We start from the raw sequence: 14,721 nt of genomic DNA, 5'->3' as shown, positions 1-14,721 counted from the left end.
GAACTAGGGGTGGTAGAAGGGGAGGAGGGCGGGGGGTGGGAGTGAATGGGTGACGGGCACTGGGGGTTATTCTGTATGTTAGTAAATTGAACACCAATAAAAAATAAAATAAAACAAAATAAAATAAAATAAAATAAAATAAACTTCGCCAATCTCATTATCTTTCTTCTTGTAAATTTGGTAGAAATGAACTAATGGCCTCAGTCCAGGTCCCAATGTAGAACATGTAGGATAGTGAATACACCTGAGGCTTTAGCCAGCTATACCTGGGGGGATCAAATCCCAATTTTGTCACTTAAAGTATGACTTTGCCCAACTCACAATCTCTTCATATTAGTTTCCTCATTTGAAAAATGGGAACGATGAGATTTTACTTGCAGGACTGTAGTAAGGATTAGTACTAGTACATGTAAAAGTGCATGCAGATAGTAGATGAACAGTCTATGATAGCTATAATGGTTGACAACAATCAACCATAAACTCCATCTTTAACATACTTTCAATGTTTATTAGTATGAAAATAATTACATATATTCTTTTAAAAAATTTTTTTCAGTGAAGGAATTATAGGGATTATAGGATTATATATGATTTTATATATATATAGAGTCCTGACTATATATATATATATATATATATATATATATATATATATATATATATATATATTCCTGTGAATTTCTTACTTTTGGAAAATGATAGTGAAGATGGAAACTATTTAGGTGAAAATTTGTCAACTATACTACCTGAAAACAACAAAAAAGTCAGAATCTGGGACACCTGGATGGCTCAGCGGTTGAGTGTCTGGCTTCGGCTCAGGGCGTGATCCTGGAGTCCTGGGATGGAGCCTGCTTCTCCCTCTGCCTGTGTCTCTGCCTCTCTCTCTGTGTGTTTCTCATGAATAAATAAATAAAATCTTTAAAAAAAAGAAGTCAGAATCTGTTTTTTTTTTTTTAATGCTGGAAATGGGTACCAATTTCAGATCCCTTTCACCTAGGTGGTATTTTGAATGTATTCATGAAGGTGGCATTTAGGCTGGAAGGAATTTCAATAGGATGGGTAAGGAGGACAGTGCTATAGATAGAAGGAAGAACATGAGGAAGGTACCAAAATAGGAAAGCATAATGTATTAATTGGGAATATAGTGCTTCAGTTTGGTTAAAGCATTGTTTCCCTATCTGGGGACCTCAGAATTATTGAAAGTGATCCATGAATGCTTATATACATCAGGTATTGTTTATGGACAAATACAAATACAAAATGCAAACACATTTATCTTGCATATATGTCCATTAGTTTTGTAGGGCTGCTGTAACAAAATGCCATAGACTAGGTGGCTTAAAACAATAGAAATTAATTCTCTCACAGTTCTGGAATCTAGAAGTTCAAAATCAAGGTATCAACAGGGCCATGTTTTTCTGAAGGCTCTAGAAAAGAATATTTCCTTTCTCTGTCTGACTTATTTCATTTAGCATAATACCCTTTAAATCCATTCATGGTGTCACAAATAGCAAGATTTCATTCTTTTTTATGGTTGAGTAATATCCCATTGGATAGACAGATATCATACTCTCTTTATCCATTCATCTATTGATGAACACTTGGATTGCTTCCATATCTTGGCTTTGTAAATAATGTTGCAATAAACATAGGGGTGCATATGTCTTTTTGAATTAGTATGTTGTTTTCTTTGGGTAAATAGTAGTAGAATTATTAGATCATATGATTTTTCTATTTTTAATTTTTTGAGGAATCTCCATACTGTTTCCCATATCAGAGAAAGACAAATATCATTGATTTTACTTATATGTGGAATCTAAAAAGCAAAACAAAGGAACAAACAAAACAAAACCAACAGACTTAAGTACAGAGAACAAACTGGGGTTGTCAGAGGGAAGGTATATGGGGAATGGGTGAAATAGGTGAAGGAGACTAAGAGATTCAAACTTCCAGTTATAAAATAGGTAAGTCATGAAAATGAAAAGGACAGCATAGGAAATAAAGCCAATAATATTGTAATAATGTTGTATGGTGACAGATGATGACTATATTATGGTAGCAGAGTAATGTATAAAATTGTCAAATCGCTATGTTGTACATCTGAAACAAATATAACATAGTATGTCAAGTATATGTCACTTTTAAAAAAGTCCTTCCTTGCCTTTTCCTAGCTTCTTGTGGTTGCCAGCAATCCTTAGATTTCCTAGGATCAGGGCAGTGTTACTTCAATCTCTGCCTCTGTCTTTACATGGCTTCTTTCCTATGCCTGTTTTCCCATCATCATCCTTCTGTGTGCCTAGTCAGCTGTGTATCTCCCCCCCCCCTTTTTTTTTTATAAGAATACCAGTCATATTTGAAGGGCCTACCTAACTCCAGTAGAACCTCATCTGAATTTGATAGTATCTACAAAGGCCCTACTTCCAAACAAGGTCACATTCCCAGGTACATGGGGCAGGATTTGAACATATTATTTAGGGGGGGACACAATTCAACCCACAACACAGTGTGTGTGTTTGCATTCAAATATATAAAAATGTTGTGATTTTTAAAATGTAAACACTATTTGAATAGCATTATTTTATTGAAAATAGCTTTTCAATACTGTATTTTTCTCGATGGATTTTAAATTAATAAATCTCTCAGGTAGGAGTCCAGGAGACTATGGTTCTTTTTCATGAAAAATAATTAAAAATGTTAAGAGCTATTGCTGTATGGTTTTTGTCCAGAGCAGAATGAGGTAAACTAGAAAGTAAGCTTAAGAATGGAGGGCATTGGTTACTAAGATATGGACTCTCGGCTTCATTTATTAGGTAAAGAGAATTATGGGTGATTTTTTTGAGCAGATGACTTGTATGCACTTAGAAGTTATTATGATTAATAAGCTAAAAATTCTGACCACACTACTTCTTCCACCAGGGTGGAGCCTTAGGAAAATTACTGTGTACAGGGTGGACTGGCGAAGAATGAGAGTGGAGACAAGAGCAGTTATGAAGTGAGCAGGATCTCACTGAGAATGAAAAGAATGAGATACATGCTGGGCATGTTGCTGAGGAAGAAGGGGCAGAAGTATGACTAATCTGATGGTGAACATGTATGTGGGTGTGAATTTGTATGTATGTTTATGTGGATATTTGAGGGTATACATATGTGGTATGCTGTTTGCATGATGTCTACATCCTTCGAAATTCAAGAGTACCTGTTATTTCTGTAGCACTCATTTGATACTTTTAATGTATTGACTTGCTAATTAAATGGACAATTTGAAATAATTCATTTTGGTGGGTCTACTTTCTTGTACACAGTAGGCCCTCAAATATGTGTTGGCTAGTAAGCATCAACATTTTAGCCATTACAAATCTGGGTCAAATTTGTTAACAAATACTGAATTTCTATTTTGTGTCTGTGTTTTCTGTTCAGGAGAAAAAGTAGTGGGGTGAAAAAGGTAGAACTACATAGCTGGAGGAAAGTGAAATTAAGATTTGGTGAAGAAATTGTAAAAAGGCACTGAACTAGTCTAAATGATTTCAAGTTCCTAAGGCAGGACAAATTATAATTATTGATCCTGAAAGAATCTGAAAACTAGATCACGTTGAACAATTCTCAGGGGTCTTTGAGAAGTCTTGGGGAAGGGCCACAGATTAAAGTGCCAAAGGGGAGAAAGAGGAGATAAATCTTGAATAATCACAGCAGGTAGCTTAATATTCCCTGGGGGTGAGATTATAGAATGGTTCATTCATTACAAAAGGGAGCAGTAAGTCATGTCATATTAAGCACATTTTCTTGTTTATGTTGTAGTTATTGGAAAAAACGGTAACAATTCACATCCCTCTATAGTATTTACTTTAATTTTGCCCACAGAGACAGCGTATCCAGACTTTAGCCAGTTGTCGAGTTCTCTCATGATATTCTTCTGCACAAGTTAGAGAAACATGAGCTAGTTGTTAGCACAGGATGGTAGCTGTTTAATAGTTGAAGGATTATGCCAAACAGGTGCTTAAAAACAACTTAAATCAGTGATTTTCAAACTTTTTGGTTATGTTTACAGTAAAAGATACATTTTACATGATTACCTAGTAAGCTCACATGTACATAAATATGTATATATGCGTGTATACAATTAAAATAATAGATGCATTTTGATATTTTCCATTCTGTTTCATTAAACTGCTGGTTGCAACCTACTATATCTATTTCATGGCTCACTAATGGGTTGAGGACTATGGTTTGAAAAATGTAAATTGATTTCAATCAATGTATCTAGTGAATATAGAGCTGTTTTTATCCTATTCAATCAAATATTTGGTTGAAGACATAGAAGAATTGTGCTCAAGTATGCTGACAATCTAATAATAAGACAAATTTTTGCATGATATAAATAGGATTAAGAAATTCCCAGCAAATTAAATTTAAATAGAAAATTAAATAGAAAAATTGAATAGATAAAAATGGAATTAAACTAAATCTGAATATGTATGTACAATTCTGCACTTTATATTTCAAAATCTATATGTAGGGTTTGTGTTGCTTTTTAGCAGCAGCATGTCTATAAACAAAACAAAATAATAAAAATGAAACAAAAATCTTGATATTTCAGTTGATAAGAATTTTAACATGAGAGGATAATGGAATTGAAATTATTTAAGAACTTACTATGTGCCAAACAGGAATCATTAGCATTATGTTGCCATAAAACCTAGAACCAAACCAAAATGAAGATATGGGGTTACATTAACAGGAGTTATATTTCTAAAGGTTGAGTTTTGGGTAAGAGTTACCCTCTGTTTTGTACTGATCTAAACCTATTACATACTTTTCAGATAAAATTTAGAGGATAACTAGAAACCTTTTCTTTAAAGAACAAGTCAAGGGAATCGGGATATTTAGCCTGGAGAATTGCTATTTTTTATTTATTCATTTTTGAACACATCTATTCATTGTAAATTATAAGTCAGCCATGTTAGGTGCTGAAGACACAGAAATAACTACAACATTGTGTTTTTTCACAGCCAATGAACAAAAACATATTGATTGACGCTTGCTACTACATTAGTACATTAAATATATTAGCTCTTCTCATCCTTTAATCCTATGAATCTCAACTCTGGGTAGGATAAACTATGGCTTTGAGGAGGTCATTTGCCCAAGATTACACAGATAAGTGGCTGCAGGAACTGGAATCCAAACTCAGGATCTACTAAACCTGGGGCATGTGTTCAAAATCACTATGCAATATTGCTTCTTGATACATCATTTACAATACCAAATCACTACAGTGTACACCCGAAACTCGTCTAACAATGTAATGTTAACTATACTGGAATTAAAATAAAAAAAATATTGCTTCTTAAAACTCAGATTCATGGGGCGCTTGTGTGGCTCAGTGGTTCAGAGTCTGCCCTTGGCTGAGGGGTGATCCCGGGGTCCTGGGATCAAGTCCCATATCGGGCTCCCTGCAGGGAGCCTGCTTCTCCCTCTGCCTGTGTCTCTGCCTCTCTCTCTCTGTGTCTCTCATGAATAAATAAATAAAATCTTTAAAAAAAACCCCTCAGATTCATGGGCTTCTTATCACTGAAAAATGTCCTTTGGAAGTAGGGGTATGCATATATTAAAATAAAAATGTATACAAAACTAATATTCACCACATAAAACATTTTAAATCTGGAGATTTAAAAATATGAACATTTTAGGTAGCTTCTATTATGTAACGATCTTTTATTTCAGAATATTGCTAATGCAAACACTAATCTATTTGTACATTTATAGGGAAATAGGCTTTGTAGGCTAAAAGGAAACTAACCTGCTGTCTTTTCTAAACTTTATGCTTTCGGGGTTAGTATTGAAAACATATAACTGTGCAATTATAAAGACTTGTATGTAGTTGTAATTGGTTTTACACATGTTTACAGGTCATTCAACATATATTGTGCCTATATACTAAGGAAACGAGGACACATTTACGATGTGCTGGCTGCTGAGTTCAAGTAGTTTCACTGAATTCATCCCTTTCCTATGGGATAGGTATTCTCATTCCTGTTAGTGAATGAGGAGGCTTCGCTCAATGAATTGAGTAGGCTGCACAGGTAGTAAGTTGTGAGGATGATTCCAAAGACTGTGCACTTTCCATAGTATCACACTGTCATCAAGGACCTGACAGTGTACTGGAGAATGCTTTTTAATTGGTAAGCTCTTTTAAATATTTCTAATATTGAATTAAGTCTGCAACAGAAGCTGGGGTTTCTTACTTTGAAAAAGTAATACTCTTTTTACCCACTCCCGATCTCTGCTAAAGGAAAATGAACAAATATGAAATGAACAAACAAGAAAAAAAAAACCCAAAGGGCCACACGTAGTGCTTAAGAAGCAAAACAGGGAAAATTAAAGTGGAGATATTAAAATGATGTTAAGCTATTCACTGGGAAAGGAAATAGAAAGTTGAGGCTGTCACTGTCTCTCAAAGCACTCGTGCAAGACATCTAAAAACAGCAAGAGGTACAACCTGGTGCCATTTTTACACACAGCAAGGTGAAAAAAAGCTAGTGTGATGATCTTTCCATCTGGATTTACATATTCAAGATATATTATTTTAGATTTACAAATGAAAATGGTGCTCACAAAAATAGATAACACCATAAATGCTACGGGCATTTATAGCACAAATGCTATGTGTCACAGGATTTTTAAATTAGAGCATATCAAAGTCAGACTATTAAAAGTTATTGGTTTTATAAGCTTTCCCTACAGTTTCGATCATTATAACATTTTGTAATTCAATTGTTATTTAATATAAATGGACATAGCAATTATCACTTCTTTCCAAAGGATTTTTTTTTGCTTAATAATTCAATCAATTCAGTGCAAGTTTAAACAAATTCATACACAATTAAAAACTAATCATAAGTGCTGGTTTTGAAGAGCTTCATTACACATAACCTATACTATTTTAGAACTTTACCATGTTCCAGTATCCTGACAGATAACTTGACTAGCTAGTCCAATTAAATGTGAATAATCACAAAACAAATTATGATAGATTTGTATATTGACTCTTTTTTATTTGAGATGACAAGTAGAATGACTTGAATGTACCTCAAGATACTGAGTATTTCTGGTGGCTTGTAATATATCTTTATTGAAAAGGGCATACTTCATGAAATATCAAAAAAGTACATCCTTCATTTCAAAGGAGAAAACAGCAGTCCCGCTTGTTTAGTAATCTAGCAGCCAGATTACTATACACATTTTAATTTTCTTAAGCAGTAATATTTTTGCTTTGATATTTATGCAGATAGAGCGATCTACTTTTTTCAAGATTAAAGGTGGCCATGAAGATTCCCTATATTCTTAGATAATTTCAAAAATCTTTGAGCTGTACGTGACTCAGGAGAAGGGAAGCATCGTTAGTTGGCATCATACCTGAGGATCGCAGGGGATTTTTGAAATGTGGGATTTGTAGCTCCCACCGAACTACCCTCTAGTGTCAGTCAGTGCAGGCTTTTTAGGCTGGTAGGTGAGCTCGAGAGCTGTTTGTTGTTCAGAGCTCCATCCAGGGCGGATCACGGTGTGACAAGTTCTATTTTAAGTCGTGCCTGTGTGTGCAGGTGTCAGCCTCCCTCATGGCCGTAGAAAAAGACCCATTACATTCCGTCTGTATCCCTCCCGGACAATGCAAGCTCTTGCTCCACGGCGCGTTTGTTTCTGCTTCGCCAGCCACTTCTTATTTGGGAAATTAGGGGCTTGGGGGTGCGTGTGGAGGGGGGCGGGGCAGGCGGGCGGAACCGCGAGGAGGGCGAAGAGGGGCGGCAAGAGGCCGTCCGCCACTCCCCTACCTCCCGAGGCGTGTGGCACTGGCCGTGGCGGCTGCCGGACGCAATGGTGAAGACCAAGACGATGAGCCTCCTGTTAGCAAAAGGATACTGAGGGAAGAAGGGGGAGGCGGCGAAGGCAAGACACGCTCACGGTGTCCTTCCCCACAGGGGGATCCCACCCTCAAGGGGAAAAGTACGAGGAAGCCACCGCGCGCCCCGCCTCTAGCAGCTCGCCCCAGGGGCTGGCAGCGGCCCGTGCACCTGCTCACCTGTCTATCCGTTCTGGGTGGTTGGTGGTTGGTGGTTGGGGGACGGACACGGGTGTCGGGGCGGGTGGGCGGAGAGGGATGGAGGGCAGGGCAGAAGCGGGGGAGCCGCGGGGCTCCGCCCCCGGAGGCTCTGCGCAGGCGCGGCGGCCGCTACCGCAGGCAGGGGGCGGCAACATGGCGGAGTGAGCGGCGGCGTCGGGGCTTCACAACAACGGGGGCGCCCGCAGCAGCGGCGGCAGCAGCGTCAGCCGCGGCGGCCGCAGCCCGAGCTCCAGCACCCGCCAGCGTCGCGGCCAGAGCTCGCGCCCCAGGGCTTTTCGGAGCGTCGGCCGCATCTCCGCGGGGGGCGGGCCGGGCCGGACGGACCGGGAGGGGGAGAGCGAGGCGGCGGCGGCGGCGGCGGCACAGGCACAGGCACAGCCACAGCTGCTGGGCGGGCACTGCCGCGAGCCGGGCGGGCAGCGGTTTGCGGCGCAGCCGCCGCCGGGAATAAGCCTGGGAATAACCCGCCGCCTCTGCGGGGGAGGGCGCCGGAGCGGGCCGGGCTGACGCGCAGGCGGGAGCGGGCCCGGCGCCGCGGCGCTGGTGGATGCTGGGGCTCCGAGGCGGCGGCCGGGGGGCGGGGGCCGAGGCAGGTGTAACGGAACCGGCGGAGGCAGCGCCTCTGCTCTTGCCTTCTCCCCAGAAGGGGGTCAAATGGCGAGCGAGAAGCCGGGCCCGGGCCCGGGGCTCGAGCCTCAGCCCGTGGGGCTCATCGCCGTCGGGGCCGGAGGCGGAGGCGGCGGCGGAGGCGGCGGCGGCGGAGGCGGCGGGGGCGGCGGGGGCGGCGGGGGCCCCGGGATGGGCGAGCTGAGGGGGGCGTCCGGCTCCGGCTCGGTGGTGCTGCCCGCGGGGATGATTAACCCTTCGGTGCCGATCCGCAACATCCGGATGAAATTCGCAGTGTTGATTGGACTCATACAGGTCGGAGAGGTCAGCAACAGGGACATCGTGGAGACGGTGCTCAACCTGGTAAGGGAAGAGGCGTGCTCCCCACCTGCCCCGCGGCCCCCATCGCCGTGCTCCCCAGCCTCTCGCTCCCACGCACCCGCACCCGCACCCGCACCCGCACCCCCAGCCCGGGGTCGCCCTCGCCGCGCGGCCCCGGGAGCACGGGGCGTCCGGCGGGTAGTGCCCAGCGGGTGACCTGCCTGCGCGCAGCCGTAGCCGCGCCGCCTCCCTGCGCCTCTCGGGCCCTCTCCTGCCACCTGAGTGCAGTGCCCAACTTAACACCGCTTATTATCACTTCTCCCGGCTATGAGTAGAAATCATTCCTTGCCCTGCAGGTTTTGGGTCGGCTTGAGAGTTTCGTTAGGGGGAAGAGGAGGCCTCCTTTTCTCTGGGGGTTCTTTCTTGCACACTCTTAATTGTCTGTGGTGTCGCTCTCCGAGGATGAAAGCCTTGCCCCTGGAGCCTAAATTCCCCCGTGCTACTGAAATGGGAGAAGCGCATTAGCTCTAACTTGAGCAGCTGGGGTGTGATGTTTTTGAATGAGAAAAATGATGCAGTTTTGCATCTGCCTTTAAATATATCCAGAGGGCCGTGATGGAGAGTGTTGTGGCCCCATCCCCATCCCCATCCCCATCCCCACCCCACCCCCCACCCCCCACCCCCTCGCCCCGTCTCCTCTTAGGCAGCCTTCTTCCCTTGTAATATTGCCCTGAATATGCTGACCTCCTAGTCTTTTTGTTGTTGTTGGTTTTTTGTTTTTTGTGCACCCGAGATGTGAGGGCACCGAATCATACAGGTTGGTTTTCTACGTTGCCTTCTGAGAGCGTGGCATGTGGATAAAGGCTAGAGGAAAGGTGTTAAATGCAGCCATAGGTTTGGGTTTCTTTCATGAGAAGAAAGAGTTACTGCAGAACTGTGTATGACTTAATGTTTTGCGCTATATACAGAGAGGCTGAGGAGTGTTCAAGATGTCAGGGGAAGAAATGAGAAGAAATAGAGGAGAATCATAAACTGCGGATAATTAAGAGTAGTTCATTTTTAGTGTTTTGCAAATGCAGTTTTTTTTGCTGCAGCAAAGATTTTAAAACAGTTTCCTCTGCAACATCTAGTCTTTGACATACTGTTAAGGCAGGGTTTTGGAAGACCAGGCTTAAATCAAGACCAGTCTATTGATTGTTGTATTTGGTGTGGAGTCACAGAAATATAAAAATATGCTTACAGGGAGATTTTATAATAGTCTGATTTTTCAGCCAAGCAATTATTTTTATTTGATTTACTGGAAAACTGAAAGAAAGCTGCAGCTACAGCAGTGGTGTCCTGAGATATGGATTAATGTCTATGGCTTATTATGAACCTCTTAAATTCACAGAAAAGTTAAAGCTGGTTTTTGTTTTTTTTCTTTTTTTGCTAGTACCTCAAGTCAGAGATAGGAGAATGTATCTTTGTTATATTTATTACTATTTAAAAAGAATACACCTCTTTCTAACTCTGTGTACCCTTAAATCACTACAAAAGTCATTGCAAGTTTAGGGAAATGTCACCTCAATATGACCTAATTCTTTTCAAAACAATACCAGAAATATTGTTTCTTGATAGTTTTGATTTTAACCAGCAGCAAGTAGAAGGTCAGTACTTGCCTTTTCTTAAAATAAACAAGGTGAAATATCAAAATACTGTAGTATGTTAGCAGGTACTGTATTTCTGTAAATTCGAAAGAACACATTTAAAGTTTTCCAGCTTTCAACTAACCAATACCATTTTTACTTTAGATGATGTGATATTAGGTTATTTTAATACGTATTTGTATGCTTACTTAGCATACAAATACATTTTAACACGATAAGAGGCAATAGAGCTCTCCCAAGCTGGAAACTGATTTGAATGTGTAACCAGTTTGGACTCTGCAGCACTACTGATGTATGCCAGATCAGTTCCTAACAGATGGGGTTCTATAGATATACAGTAGGTTAAGAAAGGAAGCGAAATACTTCTTTTGAGATAGAAAAGAAATTTAACTCTCCCTCAGTGCAATGAAAATCTGGCGTGAAGTCTCAGTATGCAAACATTATGTTAGAGACTAACTTTACTGTTAAGCTTAATTAGAGTAATCAGAAATAAGGTAATAGTGAAAGGTTACATCCCAAATCCACATAAAACCTTGTAACTGCATTGATTTTGGAATAAAAAAGGTTAGGTTTAAAATATCTTTGTACGTATTTAAAGAATGCAATAGGTCTTTAAATGGAAAGTTTTGGAGAAAAGAATATATGACAAAAGGAGCTATTTACTGTTAGGTTAGTTATATTGATTTCCGAATACAAATTGATCACTTGAAGGGTAATATTTCTTGAACCGTAGGTTTAGAGCTTTATCTTTCTAATTATCTCATGATAGAAATGTTATGTGAAAATTTAAGCTGATTCTGAAAATATTTGGAAATCCTAGGCATCTAAAAAAATAATTATCAAAACTTAATTCTATTTTCTTAAAAGATAAATCAGTACAATCCATTTAGGGAACTCAGTGACTGGTTAGAATTTGGAGGCCTCTAATATTATCTCTAAAATGAGTTTTTTTTTTTTTTACAATTTTCAATCTTAATTTAAAACATTAAATTTAAAAAGTAGGTGGAAATAGTGAATGGAGGAGGAGAGAAGGGAGAGGAACTAATGAAACTTGAAAACAAAACAGTTTCTACGTTAAACAGTCTCAGTCACCTTTGCCAAATATTTTTCTGTTTTTCTTGTACGTTCTTTATCTCAGTATGAGAATACTAATACTTGGTTTTCAGGTGCTATTTCTCTCTAACCTTGCCCAAAGAATTAAAAGTTTTGCTGAGTAAAGTTTAAGCATGTAGTGAAATATAGGACTCTACACAGCCATGGCTGTAATTTTTCTGCTTTTTGTTTGCCAAAGGTAGAGCTATTTCCATTACTCAGGTGGATTGTGAATTTGTGGAAGAATCATCAATGCAATGATAAATAGAATGAATAATTTCTATTGTAGATGGATATATTTTTGTATAATGATACTTTTTAACTTGAAGCATTAAAATATAGCACTTACTATAGCATCAGGAAGATGAGTAAATTAATTTGTAAATAGTGTTACAATAAGAGTATACTGTCAAGAATTTTGCAGTGTAGCTGTGAGAGAAGCTGATCATCAACAAACTTTGGCTTTAGGAAGATTTTTTTTTTAAGATTTTATTTATTATTTCATGAGAGACAGAGAGAGGCAGAGACATAGGAAGAGGGAGGAGAAACAGGCTCCATGCAGAGAGCCTGATGTGGGACTTGATCCCCGAACTCTGGGATCACGCCCTGAGCCAAAGACAGACGCTCAGCCTCTGAGCCACCCAGGCGTCCTTTTAGGAAGAATTATTTAATGAGGTGGTATAAGAGAGACTAACTGTAGATTAGGCATTTGGTTGCCTGTTTCAGTTAGAAAATAGGCATACTGCTTAATCCAGTGCTTCCTTTGTAAACGCCCTTAACATATGTTTATATAAGATTTTTCTGTCCTTAAAGTAAATGCTATGTAAGTATCATGTGTTGTTTGTTTATAACATGAAAGTTTCTTTTTATCAAAGATTTTAATATAAATATAGTTTTAGAAAAGATAAAACAGAGGACAGATATTTACTTAATGGAAGAATTCACACCGGGTTTGAATAGCTGTCTTGGGTAGTATAATTCTATAGTATTTAATTTGTAAATTTTTATTTGCAAATTACAGTGCACTGTCAGTTATCTTTACTTGTAGAAAATATTTCCTCTGATCATTTCATTTTTTAACGTGTGAATGGCATATTGTATTGAAAGCAATACAAGATACTTTTCCCGGGATTTGTGAGCAAATTTCCTCTCCTGCCGTGCATATGGGTTATAGTATTTTTGTTAAAACGGAATTTATAAGTGATTCTCTCATACTGGAATGTGACAGTAAGTTTTCTTAGAGTTTTTCATTTGTAGCTTGATAATCAGAATCATTTTCACTTTAAAGATACTTAGAATTTCTCAAACAAAAGGTATGTTTTGCATCTGAACTAAATTTATTTTAAAAATAGGCAGTTGCATCAGGAAAGTCCTTAATATTAACAGAACCACATTTACTTATATTTAAAGATGATTTTCTGCATTTTAACTTATGTTGTCATGTAAGTCTTTTCATATTAACTTGAATTATATTTTATTTTTGCTACTGGATATTGAAAGTTAAATTAAGAATGAATTTGTAAACTTTGGAAGTTGCACTATCTAGAGTTCTGAGACTTTCCACAGAAAGATTAATTTAGTCATGTAATGACACTAAAGCAGTCTTGATGAGCACTGAGAAATGTATAGAATTGTTGAATCATTATATTGAACACCTGAAACTAATGTGACACTGTTACGTTAATATACCTGAATAAAAAAAGACAGTAAAAAGCAAATATCCTATAGCCAGATTATGAACAAGGTATATTAACTCTGAGTATTTCATATACTGCTAGTCAGTTTTTGGCAAATACTGTGCTGTTAAATAAATGTATCTTAAGATTCTCTCTTTGCCATGCTTTCTGTAAACACAGTGTGGTCCTAACAGATTCAATCCCCATTTTGGATCACTGATGTACTACTGTATCATAAAATTCAGCCATCTACATTTTTGACTGTTTATTTTAAATATTTTGCATCAGTCTCATAGGCTTCTAATTTCTTGCTTGTACTTTTCATATTTTGTGCATTGTCAGCTTACAGGTATCTTTTCAAAAGTTGGTGTTTTGCCATTTAATTTTTACGAAAGATCCACATTACTACCTATTTTTGTTAGCCAAAAGAAATCTGAAGATTTTTGCTTTTACAAAAAAAGCCATTACTGTAGCTGTAATAGGTCTTTTGTAAAAGTGAAGTAGCATATTGCCAACTTCTGGAGAGTGGGAGATACCCTTTGCTTTATGCCATTTTGGCTTATGAAAAGTTTCATAGGAACACTCTACTTTTGATTAGTGGGGAAACCAGTATCTCCTAATAAAAAGACACACCTATCACTCTCCAGTATTGTTATTTATTTATTTATATGTCCAGTATTGTTATCTATCTATCTATTATCTATCTATCTATCTATCTATCTACCTACCTACCTACCTACCTATCTATCTATTATTTATATGTGTTGCCCCTGTGAACCCCATGAGAGCAAGAGGCTATTTTATGCGTACATACAGTCCCTGACTTAACTGAATTCAGCTTATGATTTTTTTGACTTTACAGTGGTGCAAAAGTAATACACCCTTACTAAAAACCATACTTAGAATTTTGATCTTTTCCTGGGCTAGTGATACACAGTATGATTCTCTCTTGTGATGCTAGGCAGCAAGTCATATCTCCCAGTTAGCCCACTGGATCATGATGTTGAACAACTGATATACTGACAGCCATTCTGTACCTATACAGCTATTCTGTTTTTCTGTACTTTCAGTACAGTATTCAATAAATTGCAGGAGATATTCAACATTTTATTATAAAATAGGCTTTGAGTTAGATGACTTACCCAATTGTAGGTTAATGTAAGCATTCTCAGCATTTTTAAGATGGGCTAGGCCAAGTAATGATGTTCGGAATGTTAGATGTATTAAATGCATTTTTGGCTTTTGATGTTTTCAACTTAAAATG

At 39.0% G+C, this 14,721-nt stretch overlaps 1 protein-coding gene and 1 long non-coding RNA gene across 12 annotated transcripts in view; one reads left to right on the top strand and one right to left on the bottom strand.

Annotated features, from left to right (window-relative positions):
- Positions 1 to 7,027: 7,027 nt before the first annotated feature.
- LOC140615699 (uncharacterized) lies at positions 7,028 to 8,201 on the bottom strand. The gene is made up of 2 exons (XR_012016171.1): positions 8,075 to 8,201; positions 7,028 to 7,896 (listed from the first exon to the last, which is right to left on the bottom strand). It is a non-coding gene; the product is annotated as an uncharacterized lncRNA (long non-coding RNA).
- Positions 8,202 to 8,647: 446 nt separating this feature from the next.
- NBEA (neurobeachin) overlaps positions 8,648 to 14,721 on the top strand; it is a 674,173-nt gene continuing 668,099 nt past the window's right edge. For 2 of the 11 annotated variants that reach the window (XM_072795459.1, XM_072795454.1), the window contains exon 1: positions 8,668 to 9,085. In XM_072795459.1, the coding sequence (XP_072651560.1) occupies positions 8,771 to 9,085 (315 nt within the window). In that variant the 5' untranslated portion in view covers positions 8,668 to 8,770. Of the gene's footprint in view, positions 9,086 to 14,721 lie in introns of all 11 variants that reach the window. The other 9 variants (XM_072795457.1, XM_072795452.1, XM_072795460.1 and 6 more) reach the window with 6 other exon arrangements.

This window comes from Canis lupus, chromosome 24 (genome assembly GCF_048164855.1).
Source record: "Canis lupus baileyi chromosome 24, mCanLup2.hap1, whole genome shotgun sequence".
NCBI classification, from domain to species: Eukaryota; Metazoa; Chordata; class Mammalia; order Carnivora; family Canidae; genus Canis; species Canis lupus.
Note: the sequence above shows the minus strand (reverse complement) of the source record. Positions and strands in the feature narration are given on the sequence as shown.